This window comes from Struthio camelus, chromosome 29 (genome assembly GCF_040807025.1).
Source record: "Struthio camelus isolate bStrCam1 chromosome 29, bStrCam1.hap1, whole genome shotgun sequence".
Lineage (NCBI taxonomy): Eukaryota > Metazoa > Chordata > Aves > Struthioniformes > Struthionidae > Struthio > Struthio camelus.
The window spans coordinates 5,096,901-5,118,617 of NC_090970.1; the positions used below are offsets into that span (position 1 = coordinate 5,096,901).

Here is a 21,717-nt window from a genome sequence, read left to right on the forward strand (position 1 = left end):
CTGGGGAAGGAGCTGCCTCTCCCTTCCGGAGACCCCCGGGTCGGGACACATGACTGTCTCCTTCGGGAGCCATTTCCAGAAGCTCAGGAGGTGCTAATGCCACCAAGGGCTCCTGAGCAGCTCCGTATGTGAAAGAGAGCAGAGGAAGAACTGTGCTTTGAAACCAGCCGCCCTTGATCTCCTCAGAGTCCAGTGTCTTTTCTAGACAAACCTGGGTTTGTGGGTGAAATCAGGCTCTGGATAACACCAGTGCGAGCCCAGGGCAGCTGGGAACAAGGCTGATGGACTCAGCAGCACTCCTGACTGCGCTAAGCAGCAGAGAGCCCATTTGCCTCTCTGGTCTTTGCAATGTTCATGCCTGCAGCAACACAGATATCTGTCCCTGCAAAGAACGCTCCCCAGATGTGATGATGGAATCTAAAAATCTCCACACCAAATAATTATAAAAAGAAGCAAAACCTCCCTCCTGCAGCCCAAGCTCTTTAGAACTGTGTGTGAGGATATTAACAGCCCTTTTCATTAAAGGTGGACATCCTTATACACCAGTAGCGAAAACCAGAGCTATCACAAACCAATTCCATCCACCCACTGGTCTAGATTAGGACAGGCCCCTGCTCCTCACAGCACACTCAGCTGGAGCTGAAGCTGAGGAGCTGAATGAACGTCTTCCTGAGGAGAAAAGAAATTTGTCTGTATTGCGTTTCTGTGTGGGTGGGTGGGTGTGGGGGGGAACTGTATATGAAAAATGGAAACGTTTTCTCAGAGAAAACTATTCTAAGTTGTCACTGTCTTTTCTTCCTCAGACAGCACACCTGTGCCCCAAAGGAGAAAATGTCCAACAGGAGCTTCCTCAACGGGTTCCTCCTCCTGGCGTTTGCGGACTCACGGGAGCTGCAGCTCTTGCACTTCTCGCTCTTCCTGGGCATCTACCTGGCTGCCCTCCTGGCCAATGGCCTCATCATCACCGCCGTAGCCTGCCACCACTGCCTCCACACCCCCATGTACTTCTTCCTCCTCCACCTCGCTCTCCTCGACCTCGGCTCCATCTCCACCACTGTCCCCAAATCCATGGCCAACTCCCTGAGGGACACCAGGACCATTTCCTACGCAGGATGTGCTGCCCAGGTCTTTTGCTTTGTCTTCTTATTTCCAACTGAGTATTCTCTTCTCACAGTCATGGCCTATGACCGCTACATTGCCATCTGCAGACCCCTGCACTACGGGACCCTCCTGGGCACCAGAGCTTGTGTCAGGATGGCAGCAGCTGCCTGGGCCAGTGGTTTTCTCTATGCTCTCCTGCACACTGCCAACACATTTTCCATTCCTCTCTGCCAAGGCAATGTCCTGGACCAGTTCTTCTGCGAGATTCCCCAGATCCTCAAGCTCTCCTGCTCAGACTTCTACCTCAGGGAAGTCGGGCTTATTGTGCTTGGTCTTTTTTCATTCCTTGGGTGTTTCGTTTTTATTGTGCTGTCCTATGTGCAGATCTTCAGAGCTGTGCTGAGGATGCCCTCTGAGCAGGGAAGGCACAAAGCCTTCTCCATGTGCCTCCCTCACCTGGCCGTGGTCTCCCTCTTTGTCAGCACTGTCCTGTTTGCCTACCTGAAGCCCCCCTCCATGTCCTCCCCAGCTCTGGATCTGGTGCTGGCTGTTCTGTACTCGGTGGTACCTCCAGCAGTGAACCCCCTCCTCTACAGCATGAGGAACAAGGAGCTCCAGGAGGCCCTGAGAAAACTGGTTATACAGGTGCAACGTAAGCACCGATAACTCTCCCATGCGCGCCTATTCATCATTCCCAGGGCATTTGGTATCAAGGCTCTGTGTGGTGCATTTATTTCTTTCTTACTTTCTCTTTCTTACTTTACTTTCTCGTAAACTGCAAAGAAGTTTTGTTCATCTCTCTTCTCAGGAATCTCTCGTTTGAAGCCAACCCAGACACTGTGTTGAAGCAGGAAGGCAGGCTTACCCTTCATCAGCAGAGATGGGGGAACCTCAGAGCCCTCTAGTCTGAGCTCCCTCAGATGCCACCAGTGCAATGAGTGGAGTTTCCCTTTGCAGGGTCCCTTTTGGCACTGACACCAAGGGAGCTCAGGGGCACAGAATCAGGCTCAGATGAGTACAGGCAGGATGAGACCATGGGTGCCATGTCCATTAGGAGAGCTCAGCTCTGCTGGCCACAGTCAGGGCGTGATCTCACACCCCTCTTTTGGAAGAGTGGCAGCTGGTTGTCACCGCGAGCTGGTCCCTTCCCTCTACAGAGCTCCAACCCTACAAGTGGAGGGGGAATGGAGGGAGGGGAGTCAGGCAGCAGCTTGTGAGGACAGACCCTGTGCTTGAAAGTATCATCCCCCCCACTGCCACGGCAGGCATTCCCTCACTGCAGCCTTCCTGTAGAAGCTTCAGCTTTCTTGGAGACACATCCCCTCACAGCAGCAGGGTTTCTTTTTTGGAGGCTGTGCTCTTCATCTCCACGCTGTCCTTCTGTGCCCTCTTCTGTGGATATGGCCCAGCAGGTCTCATAACTGGGTGGTGGTACGGCTGTGTTTCCATGGGCATGAGCCCTGTGCCTACAGGCAGGACCAGGCACTGGGCACCCTTGTGCCAGACCTGGCCTCCACATTAACATGTCTTTAATAAAAGGGGATCTCCCCTGTGATGTGCCTTGAGGTCTGTCTTTTCTTCAGAAGCTGGAGTCAAAAATATGCCCAAGGGACTGCACCAGAGAAGAGCTTGCCGCTCTGCTTGTGAACTCCATGGGATGAGATCCAAGTCCCCGGGTCATCCATTAGGGACTGGGGGCTGGATTCAGGGCTCATCTGCTGGTTACCAACAGAGATGAGGAATGATCTCTGAATTACCTACCTGGGGCTGTCCCACAGGTGACAGTGCTGATGAGAGATGCCCATCGTTGTGGAGGGGAATCTGCAGGAGATCCCCAGGAGAGCTCAGGGGATGTCCAGGGACAGCGTGTGCCTGGCAATGGGCAGTGAGTGGAGCCTCCCAAAGTGAGAGAGGGTCCATGGTGGAGTTTACCAGAAGGTAAAGCACTAAATCCAGGTATGCATGGGGAATCCCCAGAGAGGCAGTGGGGACCCAGGAGGCGCAGGGAAGGGGGACAGGAGAGTGATTCCTGCACGTCCAGTGAAACACCACAGGCCGGACACCACAGTGAACACCCAAACACATCTCCTGCCTTGGGCAACACCCTGGGAGTCACTCTGAGCACCATCCATGAGCACAGACACATGGCAGCAGTATCAGTGGTGATGATCCCTGACCAATGGGGTTTGCTTCCCACCATGACCAGCAGGGCCAGGGCCAAATCAGGAGTCACCTGATGGCCCCACAGCCCCACAGTCTGCTCACCCTGCAGAGCAGCAATACCAGCCTGGGGCCCTATGGGGTGCACAGGGTGGGGGGTGTAGGATCAGCCAGGCCAGCATGGACACAGTGACCTGGAGAAAGGCTCTCTGGGGAGCAGAGATGTCCCAGGAGAAAAGCAGGGCAGCAGGCAGAGAGAGAAAATGAGAACAAGAAACAAGTTTCTCTGGGTACCAGCTTGGGGCAGGTGCCTCTGTCCTCGGGGCAGCAAGAGGTGCTGGAGGGGCGGCAGGGCCAGGGCTGTCGTGGTGTGCTGGGCAACGGGGTGGGCATGGAGGGGCTGGAGGCAGCCAGGGAGGGGGATCTCATGGGCACAAGATCAGGGGAGACAGAGAGTGACCAGCCTCATTGCAGGACCTCGTCCCCTTTGCCAGGGAGCTGCTCCCCTTGTCCTTGGGCCGTGCCAGCATTACACTGTGGACATGCCTGTGCCTGGCCCTGCACCTCTGGGGTCCTCCCCTGACCCTGTCCCCATCCTGCTGACCTGACTGCCCATCTCTTGCTGGGACCTGCCTGCTCACTACAGCTAAGAAAGCCTTGGCAAGGGAAGCTGGGACCCGAGCAGATCCCCAGGAGGTTGTAGGTACAAAAGGTGATGGTATCACCTCAGCAGAACCTCTTTCCTGACAACCAATGTGAAGGTGTGAGGAGAGCTTTGGATCTGGTCCCTTAGCCAGGGAACGCTGCATGCAGAGTCAGAGCTGGATGAAAAAGGGAGCTCAGCCACTTGGGGGTCTGATACTATGCTGCCTATTTGGGAGAATCACAGACTTACAGAATCGTTTAGGTTGGAAGGGTCCTCTGGCGATCATCTAGTCCAACCTCCCTGCTCAAGCAGGGTCACCTAGAGCATATTGCCCAGGATCACATCCAGACGGGTTTTGAATATCTCCAGCGAAGGAGACTCCACTACCTCTCTGGGCAACCTGTTCCAATGCTCTGTCACCCTCACAGCAAAGAAGTTTTTCCTCAGGTTCAGATGGAACTTCCTGTGGTTCAGTTTGTGCCCATTGCCTCTTGTCCTGTTGCTGGGCACCACGGAGAAGAGGCTGGCCTCATCCTCTTGACACTCCCCCTTCAGATAAGAGGATTTCCTGTGCCACAGCTCGAGTGCTTCTGCACCATTGGTGATGGGATTGCTGCTCCAAAGAGTATGTTGTGGGGAGCAGCAAGAGTGGGGCTGCAATGGGTGGGAAGGGCAGCCAAGAGCCAAGAGTACCAGCAAGGCCAGCAGAGCAGTGCCCCACCAATGAGAAGTACTGTCCCACAGTGCCTAGACAAGAGGAGCGGAGCAGGTATGGGGATGGTAACTACGATCAGGCACAGTCCAGCGATGGCCGGACAAGAGTGGAGGGCTCCAACCAGCCCTGCTTTGTGTGGGAGGCTGCACTGGAGACCTCCAGAGGTCCCTTCCCACCACAACTCCTCTCTGAGTCCAGGAATTCTTGCTCCTCAGCCTCTGATCCAGCACAGCTGACCTGGGGATGAGAGCACCTAGGGCAGAGCAGAACAAGTCCAGCTGGGAGAGCATCATGGGGAAGATCCAAAGGTGCCTGGCTCAGCCCTGGGCTTTGAAAAACTCCATCATTCACCCCAAGAGGCCCCAAATGCCTCTTCCACTTTGCCCTGTGCTCTCCTCTCATCAGCCCAAGTGGAGTCCAGCATGGCCTGGGGACTCTCTTCCCCACAGGGAGGAGAAGGAGAGGGAGGGCCTTCACCAGCCCCACACTGCCCTTTCCACCCGTGGCCTTGGCACCTGTGTGTGCCTGGCTCTGCCCACTTGCCTTCCCCACACTCCCGGCTGCACTGGAACCCCATCCACATCCCGGCGCTCCCGCCCTCGAGCTGCCGTCCACCCCGAACCTGGAGCCCGGCCGCCCACAAAGGCATCGCCCGGCCAGTGCCCCGGCCGTGCAGCCGAGGGCAGGGGTCTTCGCCCCAAGTCCCCTGCTCCTGCCCTGCTGCCAGCACCGCTGCTGCTGTGGCCAGGTCAAAGCCTGCTGCCACCAGACGGCCCCGGGGCCCGAGGCAGCTCCAGCTGCCTGCAGGACTGCGCTGGAGCCGGTGAGGAGCGGGCTGCGGTGGGGCTGGCAGCGCCAGGGTGGGTGGGCAGAGGGCAGCTGCCCTGGGCCCCGCTGCGGCTGGGGCTGGGGCTGGGGCTGCGGCTGGGACTGGTCCCAGCTTTTCCCTGGGCATCTCCCGGAGGAGCCGCTGCACGGGATCCTCCAGCTCTGCCCCGGCAGCAGCACCAGCGCTCAGGGGGCTGGAGGGGACGTGCCCAGATGGGGGCAGGGGCAGGAGCTGCCCGGGGGGAGCCCCGAGACCTTGTCCGGGCATGCAGGGCTGGAGCGAGGAAAGCCAGAGCTCAGCTGGAGCTGGAACCAGACCCCTCACACATGGCAAGGGCTGGAGTACTATTAAATAACCATTAAATGATCCCCCAGAGCCTTGGGGATGGGAGCAGCCAGCCCCTGCCCAGCCCAGGCTGTGCCCCACGTGGGGCTCAGCAGACAGCCGTGCTCCGGGACCTGCCGCGGTCTGGTGCAGGAGAGAGGCCGTGCAAGGCTGGCCTTGTCCCCTCCGTGGGGATGCGCAGAGCTGCAGGAGGACGCAGCTGGCCATGCACCATCCCACCGCTGGGGGAGCAGCCAGCGCTGGGAGGGGTGACGCAAGGGGCTGCTGCGGGACGATGGGCCTGGGGCAGCTTCCCCAGCGTGGGCAGGCAATGCAGGCACCAACCTGGGCTCTTCTCTTCTGCTCCTTCCGGGCCCTGCTGCCTTTCCCAGGACACCTGCGGGTGCCCTGCAAGCACACGGCTCTGTGCTCCTGCACTGCTGCTCACCCGCAGTAGCTGCCTGCTGGCCTTTGTCCTCTCTGGGGCCCTTCCCAGCCCAGCCCAGCCCCTCCCTGGCTCTGTCCACCTCCCCTGCCCTCTCCCTAGACCCCCCACCACCCCTTGTTTTTGTGAGTCTCCACTCACTGCCCAGCCCAGGCACATGCTGCCCCTGGAGATCCCCTCTGCTCCCCGCGTGGCTCCCATATTCCCTTCCAGAAGGACAGGCATCTGTCACCTTCCCGGCAATATGTGGGACAGTCCCAGCAGATACCCCTTGGTGACTCATCCTCTCCAGGGGCCCTGGGCCAACCAGAAGTGACACCTGAATCCAGACCTTGCTCCCTCACACATCACTCTGCCAGCTGATGTCCTTTAGCCCATGGAAAACCCAGGCATGACAACAGGGCCTTTTCAGGTGAAAGTCCCTGAGCACATTCTTAGGGCCAGCTGTGGAAGAAGAGCCCAAATTTCAGGCACAGTTCTCAGAAGATCCCTTTTATTATAGGGATGCTACCTGGGAGGCCACCTCTGACACAGTGATAGGCAGATTTACAGAAGGTCTCTGGGTCAGACAGTCAGGGTTTGTGCTGCTGAAGAAGTGGGATGATTTCAAATCTTTCTACATAAACATGATTATCAGAGACAGAACTCCCAAAGCAGAGGAGTTTCTGGAGATAACCTGGAAATTGCTTGCAAAGAGAGAAGGGCAGCTTAGTCCTGCTGAACTAGAACCAGCTGAATCAGTTTCCTCAGTGCCTCCTTGAGCTCCTTGTTCCTCATGCTGTAGAGGAGGGGGTTCACTGCTGGAGGCACCACCGAGTACACAACAGCCACCACCAGATCCAGAGCTGGGGAGGACATGGAGGGGGGCTTCAGGTAGGCAAAAAATGAGGTGCTGACAAAGAGGGAGACCACGGCCAGGTGCGGGAGGCACATGGAGAAGGCTTTGTGCCTTCCCTGCTCAGAGGGCATCCTCAGCACAGCTCTGAAGATCTGCACATAGGACAGCACAATGAAAATGAAACACCCAAAGAGTATAAAGATAGTAACCACAATAAGCCCCACTTCCCTGAGGTAGGAGTGTGAGCAGGAGAGCTTGAGGATCTGGGGAACTTCACAGAAGAACTGGTCCACGTCATTGCCTTGGCAGAGAGGTATGGAAAATGTGTTGGCAGTGTGCAGGAGAGCATTGAGGAAAGCACTGGCCCAGGCAGCTGCTGCCATCCTAACACAAGCTCTGGTGTCCATGAGGGTCCCGTAGTGCAGGGGTCTGCAGATGGCAACATAGCGGTCATAGGCCATGACAGTGAGGAGAGAATACTCAGCTGAAATGAAAAGGGCAAGAGAAAAGACCTGGGCAGCACATCCCGAGTAGGAAATGGTCCTGGTGTCCCTCAGGGAGTTGGCCATGGATTTGGGGACAGTGGTAGAGATGGAGGCCAGGTCGAGGAGGGCGAGGTGGAGGAGGAAGAAGTACATGGGGGTGTGGAGGCGGTGGTGGCAGGCTACGGCGGTGATGATGAGGCCGTTGGCCAGGAGGGCAGCCAGGTAGATGCCCAGGAAGAGGGAGAAGTGCAAGAGCTGCAGCTCCCGTGTGTCTGCAAAGGCCAGGAGGAGGAACTCTTTCGGAGAGCTGCTGTTGGACATTTTACTCCCTCTGGGAATGGGGACCTGTTCAAGAAGGAAAAGGCAGTGACAATTTAGAGCAGTCTTCTGTGAGCCAAACCTTTTGCCCTTCTCTTGGAGCCTCCCACATGCCTTTTGTCCTTTTCCTTCATTCAGTTTCTTGTCTTGAGTGCTAATTTGCACTGCCTGAGTGTGCCTTGCAGAGCAGTGGCCGCTGCTGATGATCTCCAGTGGGGTCACTTCTGCTCGGCCAGGGGGTGTCAATGAGGGAAGTGCCAAACATTCCCAGGTGGGGATAGGGGGGGCTTGGGTGTCATGAGTGGCATTAAGGAGACTTGGTCCAGTGACCCAGGGGGAAATTTCTCTATTTACCATGATGAGAGATGAATATAGCACTGCACCTGACCAGTAAAGCCCTACAATGGAAGAAGGCTCAGGGGAGACGGGCCAGGGAGTGGATCAACTGGTGTAAATGGTTCTGCCTGAGTTCATCAAAGGCGTGTGAATGTCTCCCTGAGTCAGCCAGATCTGTACGGGGGAAGTGTGTGTGTGGCTCAGCCCAACACAGAGTTCAACACCTGAACAACTAACAGAAGAATTGCCAAGGGACCAACAGTCTTGAGCTGGTTTCAATCCACATACTCCTTCCCAGTGAGTGGGGACACCCAGGGTCGTGACGGTGAGCATATTATAGAGACTGGTAAAAGGGATCACATTTTTATTGTGATTAAACTGCATATTGCAATTGCTGCATTTTGCTAAGTGTAACTTACACTTGTACTGTGATTTCAGTACACTGCTGCATCACTCTGCTGAATCCAAACCCCCGTGTAACATCAAATATCATCAAAGAATAAATTCTGATATTAAACATTACACTCTCCAGGTGTGGAACATCAAAAAGACCCTGGTCAGACACTACTGGACTCTGTCAAGCACACATGCCAGCTGTCTTGGGAAGGGAAGATCCTTGGGAGGGATTCATCTCCCCCAGCCTTGCCCTCTTGGACAGAGGTGTCTGTGTCCGGATCAGTCACACCAGCTCCCACTCCAGCAAGGCAGAGGAACAGTCAAGTGAAGGCAGGGGCTGACCCGACCCTTTCTAGACATCTTCATCCCAATGAGATCCTGAGACCCTGTCCTCACGCCAATTTACCATGTGTGCTCTCTCTGCAGGCACTGTGGTGGGAGGGGGAGGTCACTAGCTCTGAGGTGCACATGCTGCAGCAGGTTACGTCCACCCTTTATGTGGAAGGGCAGGTCAACGTTTAGACACCTGTTTTCTCTGGAAAATAACCTTCAGCAGAGGAGTCTGATTATTTATTTAGCTTTTAGGTGCCTCCCTCTCACCGTGGTGGCATTCTTTGACAGAGCAGAAATCTTTGGCCTTTCAGTTGCTCTCAGCATGAGCACTTGGGCATCCCGAGGGGAAAAAAGGGCTCGCTGTGTCATGGGATCTGGTCTGCCAAGGAGTCCTGCCCCTCACTGCCCTGCACTCGCACCTCTCTCTGCTGAAGGACACTCACCCTCACAAGTGCCTCTCAGAGAGAAACCGGACGGAGCGGAGAGTGGAGGACTTCAGGCGGTAAGGGAAGATTTCCAAAGGTCTGGCTGCAGAGGAGGCAGCTCATGCCCTGGACCCCTTGGCTGTCAGGGCAGAGGCTCTGCTGGGTGGGAGAGGAGACACAGGCAGCATGCTCAGAGGAAGGTGTTTGTGTTGGAGGGACTGACCATGACTTGCCCAAGTCCATCCTTCCTCCCATGATGATTCTGCTAGCATTTCCCTCTCATTCCCTGCCCATCTCGGCTGCCCTGCGGGCAGCTTTCTCAGTCCCTACACCTTTTCCCTCTCAGTTATCACAGACCCCAACCTACCCTCTGTGGGCTCAGTTCTGCCCTACAGAAATCTTCCAGGTCTGGGACTTGGGCAGGGGCATCTCTGTGCTTGCAGGTCCTAAGGAGCAGGTCACATAAACCCTGAGGAAGCCCATAAAGGTGATGCTGGTGCTGCTGGAGGTTGAGATGCGGTTGAAGCTGTTTGCTAAACCTTCTCACAGACCTCCTGATCTCGGAGGGTGAAGGTTTGTGAGTCCCAGGTCCTTCTAAACCACAAAACTCTTTCCTTTTTTCTCCCTGCACAAATCAGGAAACAGAAAGACCTGGGAGGAAAGCTCCTCCATTTCAAGCAGCCTGTTTTTTCACCTTCCTCTGCAGGGCAGGGACACTGCTATGAATCACAGCCCTGGGCAGACTTGTGTGCACACTCCAACTTCACAGCCCTGCAGCCATCCCTGGGAGAAGGTAGCAGCATGCCCCGTCCCTGTGACAGCGTGCCAGGGAATCTCTGCTCTAAAGCATCTCCTCCTCCCATACACTGGAGAAACTGGGAGAGCGATCTCTAAAAACCTTGTCATGGGTTGAGCTGGGTTCAGAAGATTCCTACAGGAAACGCAGTAGTGTTGTCCTATAGCCAGGGACTTACCGTGTCAAGGGCTGGGAAGATGTCTCCCACAATGAACTGTCAGCTGTCCTCCCACTCCACACTGCCTTTCACTTCTCTCTGCCTTCTCTCAGCTCCTCTCAGCAGCAGCAGGCAGTGCCCACAGCCTCCTCTTGGCAGAGGAGCTGCTCCTGCACACAGCTGGGCACATGGGCACTGCTGCCACGGTGCCATGACCTCCTTCAATCTCACAAGCCTGGACCCCTTCAGCAACAGTGGCCCAATTAAAGGCAGAAGTTCTCTGTCCCTTAGGCAGAGAACATCTCCTCCTGGGAAATGTTCCCTGAAGTAGACCAAAATAAACACCGATGGTCCCTCTCTGAACACTGAAGGAAGACTGATTCCAGCATTACAATATATCTCATCAGAGGGTGGTCACCTGCTAGAGGTGGAAACATCATACTCTGGAAGCCCCTCTTTATTCCTCTTAGCTAGGCAGGACTCCTAGAGAGGGGCAAGAAGGGAGTTCATTTCCCCATGTTTCAGGTTTTCATTCAGATGAGTCCATCTGGGCATCTCCTGCCAGTTTAGAAGCCCCGTGGACTGGAGTGGCATTCAGATCCCTCCACTGAACTCCACAAACAGACAGGAGGTGGGATTCCCCTTCTCCAGGCTGAAGTGTGCCCAACAGAGATGTCTGCATGGGAGCTCCTTGTCTAAGCTCCCGTTGTAATCCCTGGAGATGGAGAGTGGCAGTCAGTTGCTCACACACAAACACCTGGGGACATTGGAAGAGACAGAGGTGGTCCAAAGCATGTGCCAGTGTCTCCTTGCTCTGATGGAGCCACTCTGAGACCCACATCCTTCTGGGCCGGGTGGGAAATTTCCTTGGCCATCTGAAATGACCCCGGATGCCCAATACTGCTAGGCACCCACTCACGAGGAAGCTGAGACATATCCAGATCCCAGTGTTACCAACAGCTCATGTCATTCAGTGCAGACACTTGATTTCATGACCTAGAAATAGGCTGGCAGGGCCATGTCGGATGCTTGGGGTGTGCAGCACAACTGCATGCTTCTAGCACGTACACCATGGCGCCTACAGGGAAACCATGGCCCCTTTTCAGTGCTTGCTGGACAAGTGCCCCAGGGTATCTTCGGTTTTCTACCTGTGTCCAGACAACTGAATCCCACCACGACCCTTAGGCCAATTCAATCCTTTCTGCATTCAAGCATGCTGCATAAATGGGAGGCACATCACATCGAGGTCTCCACTCTAGTCTCTGCACTCTCCAACCCTTCTGGCTCTCCTGTCCCTGAACCTCTTCTCACCCTTCCACATGATGTGAACAGGCACTGGGCTAGTGATGTCCTCAGGGTGGCTGGATCACAGGCTGCCCAGGCCCAGGGACTTCTTCACTGGCATCTTGTCCTTCCTGGAGATCGCTTCACCTCTGTCACAGGCCCCAAGGTGCTGCAGAATCAGCTCAGGCAGCTAATCCCTCTCCTGCCATTCCTGCACTGCCCAGCTCTGTTTCTCCCTGGCCTTGGGCACTGCAGGGTTTGTGCTCTGTCTGTGGGAACCTCCTTCCACCATCACATTGGCCACCTCCTATCCATGCCAGCATCTTACCCCTTGCAGTCAAAGCCTTTGCCTACATAAGCTCCTTGGGAACATGTTTCTGTGTGAGAAATCTTCTGTCCATGCCACAGCTGAGGTGCTGAACTCCACATATATGCAGACATATGCAGCCTGGGGCACAGCCAGGAGCAAACGGAGATGCCCAAGCTGTCACAGCATTGCCACATGCTTGGAATAATTGAGATGGGGTGGGGTCACTCGCATGGCTGGAGTCCTTCAATGGCAGAGTACAAGGTCTTCAGGAAACACCACCAGGGAAGATGAGGAGGAGGAGGAGTCCCTGTGTGGGAAGGGCACATTGCACAGCATCGTGTCCAGGTGGGTTTTGAATCTCTCCAGGCAAGGAGACTCCACAGCCTCTCTGGGCAACCTCTTCCAGGGCTCTGTCACTCTCACAGGCAAGAAGGTTTCCCTCAGATTCAGGTGGAACTTCCCCTGATGACACAACTCGTCCACAACAGCACACCTGCTGCAGGAGAGCTGACTGCCAGCCCAGGCCTCAGCAAGAGGCCCCAAGCACACCCTGCACCCTCACCCCTGTAGAGCTGCGTCTGCTGGCAGAGGGTCTCTCTGCGTCCAAGCTTCTGACACAGCTGAGGCAGCGACTCCAACAGCTACTGGGGAATGTCCTCTCCAGCATGACATGACCATATCTGAGCAAGCATACACTACTAGGATTGGAAACAAAGGTGCCTTCTTGCACCCTGCTGTGCAGACTGCGGCCTCTCTTCACTGCACTCCAGGAGCTGCACTCTAGGCCTGGCTCTTCTACAGGCCTCTGCCTAGCACTGGCTCACAGGGTGCTTGACCCACCCTCATCAAGGAGCAAAGGCCCCAACTCCCTCTCCTCAGGGGCAACCAACAGAGCTCATTGGCGGCAGCTCCACCTAGCTAGAGCTGCTCCCAGGAGAAGTTAAGGCCTCCTGTAGTTGTCCTTGCCTAGCTCTCCTTTCCTGTTAGCAGCAAGCACCCTCGAGTTCCTCGGGGTCCCCAGAAAGTGCCGCCCCCCCACAACTTCCAACAAGGTCCTCAAAAGTTCTAAGCAGAGCCCACACACTGCTGCACAAACTGCTGCCTCTGTTCGCTGCCTCTGTTCACTGCAGTCTCGCTTCCTTTTGCATGGAGACTTGGAAAGCCACCTCCCTGACAGTCTTCAAGGGGGATGGAACCTCGTTGCTTCCCCCAGGACAGTGCAGAAACGAGGAAGAGCAAGACGGTAGGTTGTGGGGACGTTGTCAAACTCCAGCAGCTGCACAGCTGGGAGCTGGTCACCTCACACACTTCTGAATGAGCCAAGGTGCAGGTCCTGAGGCATTGCACTGCCTTCCAGGCTCTGCATCGGAGCCTGGACAGCACCCCTGCAGTGTGTGGGCACGTCCTGAGAAGCCCAGGAGAAAAACTGTGGGAGATCCAGGACACTAGGTGCTGTACAGCCTCCCGCGAAAGCCAGGGTGCTGGGGGGTGGGGGGGAACCAAGGTGCCAGGGACTATAGCCAGGGGAGAAGCACTGCCCTGAGCTGACACTGAAAAGCCCAAGGACCAGCTGAGCTCCAGAGATGGGAAATGGCTTTCCCCAGGCTCACCCTGGGTAACATTCGTGGGAAATGGGAACACTGCCCCAAATTTGCTGCCCGGCCTTGCCCATGGTTATGGAGCACTGGAAGCACCAGGGTCCCACGTAAAGCCCTCTGGATGATGCGTGTTAAGGGCCTAGTTGCTCTTTTCTGGCATCTCATCTCTCTCCTAAGCACCGCAGACTGAGAAACCTTGCTGAGGCCTTTTCAAAACAAAGAGCCTGCTTTGGTGCCTGAAGGAGGAAGGCTGCGTCCTATCCCATCCTGTCCTACATCCTCCTTTGACAAGAAGAGTGACCCACGGGAGAAACCTGTCTCACCAGGCTCACCAAAGCATCGCAGCCCATGGCCACCCTTTGTGCTGTTTGACCTCACATGATTTTGATCCCATCTTTAACAAGTGTCAAGCCCCTAACATACCCCCAAAACCCAGCTTCCCGCACAGGTCTGCCTGGTTGGTGCAGGGGCACAGAAGTGACCTCTGCCGTGCCCCATCTTAGATTTTTCACAGCCTTTGTCACCATCTGGTCACGTTCCTGAAGGATTTATCAGCCAGTTTTGGAAACTAACTGGGGGGAGGGCAGGTGATTGCTTTGCAGAACGTGAAGGGAAGTCTGTGCTCTCTCCCTGGCTGTGCCATCTCCATGGCAGTGACCTACTGAGCCCAGAGATGACACGGGCTGAGGTCACAGGGGGACGTGCCGCATCACAGAGAGGCCATGGGAGAGCCCTCACTTCCCTGTGAGGCCAGGGCATGGCTCACACACTCCCCACTGCTGCCCTTCAGAGCTACTCCCCAGCAAGGAGGGAGGCCAGGAGGCAGTGGGGCTGCACTGGGGCTCCTCACCAACAGGCACAAGAGCAGGGACACATTGGAGAGGAATTGTGAGTGATGAGACAGGAGACAAGAGAGTCCTTTTTCCCTGGAGGGAGAGGCGAGCCGAAGGAAAGGGGCCAAACGAGATGGAGACTGCTGGACCAAGAACATTAGCCCAGACCACGGATACTAGCTTTCCAGTGCTCCTGCAGCTCTCCACCAAGGGTAAGGGATTGAGGAACTCCTTCCTGAGGTGTCGCACAGAGACTGTGAAATGGAAAAACAGTTGTGGGACCTGGGCTGTGGGGGTGTCTGGACAGGGCTGGGGGCGGCCACAAGAGCCCTGCTGGAGGGTCCCATCTGGCTCAGGGCACAATGGGGCAGGCAGGAGTGCTGGGTCCTGGGGCTGGGGCTGTCCTGAGCCCCGAGGCTCCTGTGGGGCTGGCTCCATCCCCTCCTGGTAGGGTGGGGGGGTCAATCCAGGTGCAGGTGTCTCTGGGAGAGGGTGCCCCCTTGGGGTCTGGCTCTGGCAGGAAAGGGGTGCTGTGTCCCAGAGGCTGCAATGTCCACCAGATCCCAGGGGGATCTCAAGAGCCTGCTGGAAATGCCCACAGAGGACATGAAACCTTCCCCTTGTAACAGCCCTCAGCATGGCACCAGACCCACCACCAACGATGGTGGGAGGAAGGAGCTGCCTGCTGGGTCATGTGTCTGCAATGTTGCCATGGCATCGCCCCCAGTGCTGCCCTGCTACTGGCTGACAAGAGGAGGAGGGTTGTGTTGGGTTGCCGGATGTCTCTGTCAGCCCATCACAGTCCAGCATGTGGGTTAAAGACACTTATAAGTGCAGCGGGAGCAAAGCAGGAGAGCAGGAGTGGGAGTGAGTGGGTGTGTAGGTGTGTTCCCATGCTGGCCCTGGCCCTGGCCCTGGCCGTGTGGGGCTGCTCTCCTCCAGGAGCTGCCACGGGGTTAGCACCATAGGACAGAGGTGCCTGGGCCCCAGGGGAGCTGTCCTGCAATCCAGATGTGCTGGCCGGCCCCAAGCAGCTGCGCTGGGCGGTACAGTGTGGTTTGGCCGAGCTTTGTCTGCAAGATGGGAATGCTCTTTCTGCCCTTGGATTGGTGGAGGTGGGAAGGGAGCAGGAGCAGAGGTGGGAGTGGATGTTCAGAGGAAGTGCTTGTTGCTCCCTCTTGGAGGACTAGAAGCAAACGGGAGGGCTGGAGAGTTGTCCTGGGTGTGTTTTGGGGGCATTTGGGGGTGGTGTCCTGGCTGCTGGGCTGTGTGGTGGTGTGGCCTGTGTGTGCCTGCTGCAGAAGGGCGTGCTGGCTGTCCACGCTGTGTGAGGGGAGGGGTGGGGGTGAGGTGTGTGCCAGTGGGGGGTGGCGTGTGGTGGGGAGAGGTGGTGGCCCCAGGGTGTTGGTTCTGTGTGCGGGAGGAGACGTGTGGAGAGAGCAGTGCTGTGCGTGGGGAGTGCCATGAGGCTGGGGAGGTGGGGAGCGCTGCGAGGTGAGCAGGTGCCTTGGCTCCTGTGGCCCCGGCTGCCCTGGTGGCCCCATGAGCCAGGCACGCTGGCAGCCGGCTGCCTTCTGCCCGCTCAGCTTCACGCCTGGAGTTTCCTCCGCTCTTGCCAGGCTCTGCAGCCAGATAGCCCACACAGACTGTGAGATACATATAAACATGCAGCTGAGAGTATTTGGAGTGGAAGTGGTCGTCTTTCAGAAAGGGTTCCTTGCTGGAGATTCTTGAATTTAACACCTCTGAGATTTGCCCAACAAGTTTTATTTTACGCTAGAGGCGTGAGCAGTTGCCTCTCTCCCCTAGCATCAAAGGCTACGTGGGGGTACTACCTAAGTGGGGTACATCGTTGGTGCAGACACTGCTTTCTTCTGGTGTGGCAGGACCCTAGGAACTCTTTGCTTATAGTGCAGTGGTATTCCACAATTAGCCCTTAATTAACCATCCATTTAACCTCCCTCCAACCCAGTGAAATATGGCAGGTGAGGGGAGAGGGTCTTGAGCTCTTCCTGCCAAAGGCCTCACTGCTTCGGGGCTCTCTGCTGCACCTTGCACCATGCCCTGGGCTCTGAAACCAGACATCCTGGGACGGACATCCAGCAGGAGGCCACAGAGAGCAGTTCAGATCATGTGGGACTTTCTTCACCCACACAGTTCACAAGGAAATGGTCTCTCCACAGTGGAGCGCTCAGAGGTGCTCTTTCCAGTGGCAGTGCCACAGTCCTTAGCTTTTCAAATGGGCCAAATAAGGGAAACTTCCAGAGACCAAGTATTTCTTCAGAAAGTGATTGGCCTTTAAAACCACTTCTCCCAGAGGTGCCTGCCGCAGGGAGTAGTAATCTCAGCTGCCCAGAGCTCACTTTCTGTCCTGAAGACTAAGGAAATGAGCCCATTGCTTTTGGACTGGGAGAAACATCAGCTGATGCTCAGGCACTTTCCTGCAAGTCAGCAGGAAACACTTCCTGGGTCCGAGCTGAGAATCAGCGTGCCAAGCTGGAGTTGTTTGATGCCAATAACCGCCTCAGAATTAGGTTCCTCCCCTTTCCACATGCTCCTCTCTTCCCTAAGGGGGTCGTTTGGGAGCTGACCCTTCAGGTGTCCAAGTGAGCACATTTGGCAGAGTGTCACTGAGCTGGTCACTGAGGCCTGCAGTTTCGGGAGCTCTTGCCAGGATCTCCAGCTGGAAAGCTGACTCAATCCCAGTGTGTCTCCTTTCTGCTAGAGGGGGAGAAGAGACCCACATAGGTGGCTCCTCATGTCCCTGAGGAAGGGGAAAGGCCAGCAGGTGGCACAGAGTTTGGAAGGTGATTGTGAGATTCTTTCTGCCTCCCCATCTGATGGGCCAGTATCTGATGAGTAGCAGACCAGCTAGCAGGCCCACCTCCTGCTGACACAGAGCCTGCAGGCCCAGAGCCCTCGCCCTGCTGCCAGCACTCTCCCCAAGGCAGCCCAGGAAGCCATGGACTGCCTTCGTCCTGAGGACGTGTTGCTGGCTTATGCTGCTGCATGCTGCCTCCCTGGACCCCCCAGGCCCTTCTCAGCCAAGCTGCTTTCCAGCCGATCGGCAGTCAGCATATCCTGGTTCAAGACATTGCATTTCCTTTTGTGGAACTTCCTGATGTTCCTCTCTGCCCATTTCTCCAGCCTGTCACAATCCCTCTGACTCGCAGCGCAAACAGATTATGTCATGGCCAGTTTTTTGGACATAATTGTGTCTCAGAAGCTTGCAGGCCCTTAGGAGGCACAGGCCCATGCAGGTGAGTGTGTGGTCCCTTCTGTGTCTGTAGGTGATGGGCCAGGAAGAAGCTTGCGGGTGGGAAACTGTTTGTGAGGTGATTTGTGTCTCAGTACCTGATAGGCCAGCAGCAGGCACATGGCTTGGATTTTGGTTGTGAGATCACTTCTGTCTCTGCAGGTGATAGGGCAACCACTACTTCTCGAGCAGAGGAGGTGCTTGTGCGATTCCTTCTGCCTTAGTACCTGATAGGCCACTTGCAGGCCAATGGTTTGGATGCTGATTGTGATGACGTTCCTGCCTGAGTACCTGTTTGGCTAGCAGCAAGCACATGGTAAGTCCAGTCCTTCTGAGAAGCTGAGAGGCTCACTGCAGGCAGGTGGTCTTGGAAGAGGACTGTGAGGTTACTGGTAAAGGATCAGCCAGTAGGCCAAAAGTCTTAACAGGTGGGGACATTGTGGTGAGAGCCATTGTTTCTCGGAAGCTCCTTGGATGGTAGGAGGCACATGGCTGTAAAGGTGAAAGTGATCTCCCTTCTGTCTCTGCAGGTGATGGGCCAGCAGCAGGCACATTGCTGGGAAAGTGGCTGTGAGGTCCCGTCTGTCTCAGCCTCTGACAGGCTAGCAGCAGGCTCATGGCTGGGGCACGTGCATGTGAGGTCACTTCTGAGCAAGCTGCTGGTAGACCAGGAGTAGGCCCATGGATTGGCTGTTGACTGGGAAGTCCATTCTTTGTGAGTGCCTGATGAGGTCTTTGCCAGGTCTCTTCTTCCTGATGACCTGATTAGCTAGTAGTTGCTCATTTGCTTGGATGCTCATGGTGAGGTCACTGCTGCCTGAGTACCTAATAGGCTACCCCCAGGCTCAGGGCTAGAGTGCTGATTTGGTGGTGTCTCCTGTCTTTGCAGGTGATAGGCCAGCAGCAGGCACATGGCTTGGATGTTGATTGTGAAGCCTCCTCTGCCTTAGGACCTGACTGGAGAGCAGCAGGCACATAGCTGGTCACGTGCATGAGAGATGCTGGAGGGCCAGCAGTAGGCCCCTTGGCTTGGTGGATGATTGTGAGGTGACTTCGGTGTGAGCAGCTGAGAGGTGAGCCTTTGGCTGCGGCCTAAGGCAGGTGTTTGTGAGGTCACTTCTGCCTGAGGATGTGGTTAGACAGCAGGCGCAGAGCCTGCTGACCCAGAGCCTGCAGGCACAGAGCCCTCGCCCTGCTGCAATGCTCTTCCCACTGCAGCCCAGGAAACTGATGCAGCCTTTGAATACCAAAAACACTTGTCTGGCTCCTGCTGCTTCATGTTGTCTACCAGGACCCCCAGGCCCTTCTCTACTAAGCTGCTTTCCAGGCAGTCGGCATTCAGCGTGATGAGGAGGGTATTGGATTCTGACAGCCTCAAAATCTCCAAGACCAGTTTGAGCCACCTGGCTGTGAAGGTGACTGTGAGGTCACGCCTGTCTCTGCAAGTGATGGGCAAGGAGCAGGGAAAATTATGAGACCTCGCAGTCAGCACTGCAGATGTATCTCCTTTCCCTGCCTCTCCCCATCCTCCCACCCCTGTCTTCTTTTGGCTGGGATGAGTGGTGGTGCACCACCCTATGCGAAGAGGTGGCTGGAGTGCCCAGAGTTTTGCCTTGGAGATGTTGACGAGCCAGTCCACAGCACTGCGCAAATGGACCATAAGGCAGGTGGAAAATGGGCTGGACCATTGAGCCAAAATGCTGTGATCAGTGGCACAAGGTCCAACAAGCTCCTTCAGTGGGTGCCTTTGCTGGTGCTCTCGGACTATGCCTGGATTGTGCCAGGGGGGACCCTGGAGGCAGAGCCTGCGCTGGCTTTTCCATGTGGCACGTGCCCTGCTGAAAGCTGCTGGCTTGGCTCAAGGCTTTGCTTGGGAGAGAAATCCCCGGCCATGCTGAGGCAGGGCAAGGCAAAGGCTTGAGAGCAGCGGAAGCCTTGTGTCGTTTCCCTGGTTGGAAGTGTGCTTGTCTAAGGCTGGTGCACTGGCCCTGTCCGTGCTGCTGAGTGTGTCCGTGTGCTGCCATGTGGTCATTGGTGAGCTCCCTGAGCACGGCCCGAGAGAGGGGGAGTGTTGCCAAAGAGTTTTGTCCTCCTGCCTTGAAGCCCCTCAGTAGGGAGGCTTGTTGGGTGATGGCCTTGTGGGGATGTGAAGCAAAAGAGAGGCAAGAGCTGGTGTGATGCGCCTCCTGGGAGAGCACTTGCTCGGTGCTTCGTGGAGGTGGGAAGGGAGCAGGCTCCGGGGTGAGCGGGGATGTTCAGAGGAAGTGCCTGGGGAAAGGCTCTGGAGGACTAGAAGCAAGCGGAAGGGTTGGAGAGTGGGTCTTGGTGTGTTTTGGAGCCCTTGCCCATGGTCGCATCTGCTCGGAAAAACTGCCTTTCGGAGGGCTCTGAGAGAGGCTGTGCCCACGCGGCACGCCGTGGCCTGGCCATTGGTGGTGCTGCGTGCCTCTTGCTGGGCCCTGAGACCTGTGGCCCTGGAAGCAGCCTGAAGGGTGTTGGCAGAAGAGCTCTGAGCGTGGCAGCTGTTCTGTTTTCTCAGGCCTTGGAGGCTGGGGAAGGGCCCGTCCTCCCCTTGCCGTTGTCATTAGCCCTGCTGGCGGGAGCTAATGGGGGAAGAGCTGCTGAGTGCTGCCTCTGCTGGTGTCCCCAGCTGAGATGCCCTCACCCGAGTCCTTCCCCGTGCCCCAAGCTGTCAGGGCACCAAACCAGAGAGTGCTTGTTGTCCTTGATGTGTAGGGGATGTGCTGGCTTGGTTCAGTCCCTCCTTGGGGCAGGAAGTGGCCTTTGGAGTTGCGGGAAGGCTTCTCGCTCTGACTGGGCCATGGGGCCCTGCTGTCTTCCGCTTCATGGTCGCTGCTCCCATGCAATCGGCCCCTTAGGAAATGTTGCCATGAATTCCTTGCAGGCCTTTCTCCAATTCCTGAGCTTCACGGGCTCGGTGCGGGTACTGGCTGGGCAGAAGGTGATCTTCTCTTGGGGCAGGAACTGGCCCGTCCTGGGTGTTTTGCTGCACTAGGAGCAGTGTGAGGCGCCAGGGTGAGTGAGGGAGACCGTTCAGGAGGTGTCTCAGCCTTGGGGAGAGCAGGGGCAGCTGCAGGGGGCAATAGCCACGAGGTCCCTAGTGTCTGCGAGAGCTGGGCCAGCAAATCACCACTGCCCAATCAGTTCTTTGTCGGTAGCTGAGAGGCCAGCAGGGGCCGTGTGGCTCGGCTGCTGATTCTGAGGTCCCTTGGGGCTGAGGAGCTGAGAGGCCAGCTGCAGGAACAAGGCTGGCGTGTTGTCTGTAAGGTCCCTTCTGCAACGCTTACGTGATTGGCTAGCAGGAGGCGTGTGGCTGGAAAAGTGCTTGTGAGGTGTCTTCTGGCTGAGCAGTTGCTGGGGCAGCAGCAGGTGCACGGCTGGGACGCGTGCTTTGGAGGTGACGTTGGCCTGAGCAGCTGGGAGGTGAGCATTTGGCTGATGGCTGAGGAAGTTGTGAGGTCACTTGTGTGTCAGGGGCTTGTAGGGCAGTGGCAGGCAGACGGCTGGGAAGGTGGCCGTGAGGTCCTGTCTTTTGGAGTGGCTGATAGGGCAGCAGGAGGCAGGTGGCTGGGAAGGTGCTTGTGAGGTGACTGCAGAGAGAGCAGCCCAGGTTGCCCATGGCTGGGAAGTGACTCGGAGGTCCCGCCTGTCCCCGCAGGCTGCCTGGCCTGCAGCGTGGCTTAGACATTGGTGGTGAAATCTAGGCTTGACAGTGTGTGCGTGGTGTGGAAATTGTGCCCCATGAAAAGAGAGGGGCCTGGTGAGCTTTGTCTGCAAGATGGGAATGCTCTTTCTGCCCTTGGATTGGTGGAGGTGGGAAGGGAGCAGGAGCAGAGGTGGGAGTGGATGTTCAGAGGAAGTGCTTTTTGCTCCCTCTTGGAGGACTAGAAGCAAACGGGAGGGCTGGAGAGTTGTCCTGGGTGTGTTTTGGGGGCATTTGGGGGTGGTGTCCTGGCTGCTGCCCTGTGTGGTGGTGTGGCCTGTGTGTGCCTGCTGCAGAGGGGCGTGCTGGCTGTCCACGCTGTGTGAGGGGAGGGGTGGGGGTGAGGTGTGTGCCAGTAGGGGGTGGCGTGTGGTGGGGAGGGGCGGTGGCCCCAGTGTGTTGGTTCTG

The 21,717-nt window shown here is 56.5% G+C and overlaps 2 protein-coding genes across 2 annotated transcripts; one reads left to right on the plus strand and one right to left on the minus strand.

The window, feature by feature from the left end:
- Nucleotides 1-1,212: 1,212 nt before the first annotated feature.
- Nucleotides 1,213-1,767, plus strand: LOC138062769 (olfactory receptor 14C36-like; the record flags this gene model as incomplete). The annotated part of the gene is made up of 1 exon (XM_068921775.1): nt 1,213-1,767. A coding segment is annotated over one exon (555 nt), but the record flags the coding sequence as incomplete, so codon positions are not given.
- A 5,161-nt stretch (nt 1,768-6,928) lies between these two features.
- Nucleotides 6,929-7,483, minus strand: LOC138062770 (olfactory receptor 14J1-like; the record flags this gene model as incomplete). The annotated part of the gene is made up of 1 exon (XM_068921776.1): nt 6,929-7,483. A coding segment is annotated over one exon (555 nt), but the record flags the coding sequence as incomplete, so codon positions are not given.
- Between the last annotated feature and the right edge of the window lie 14,234 nt (nt 7,484-21,717).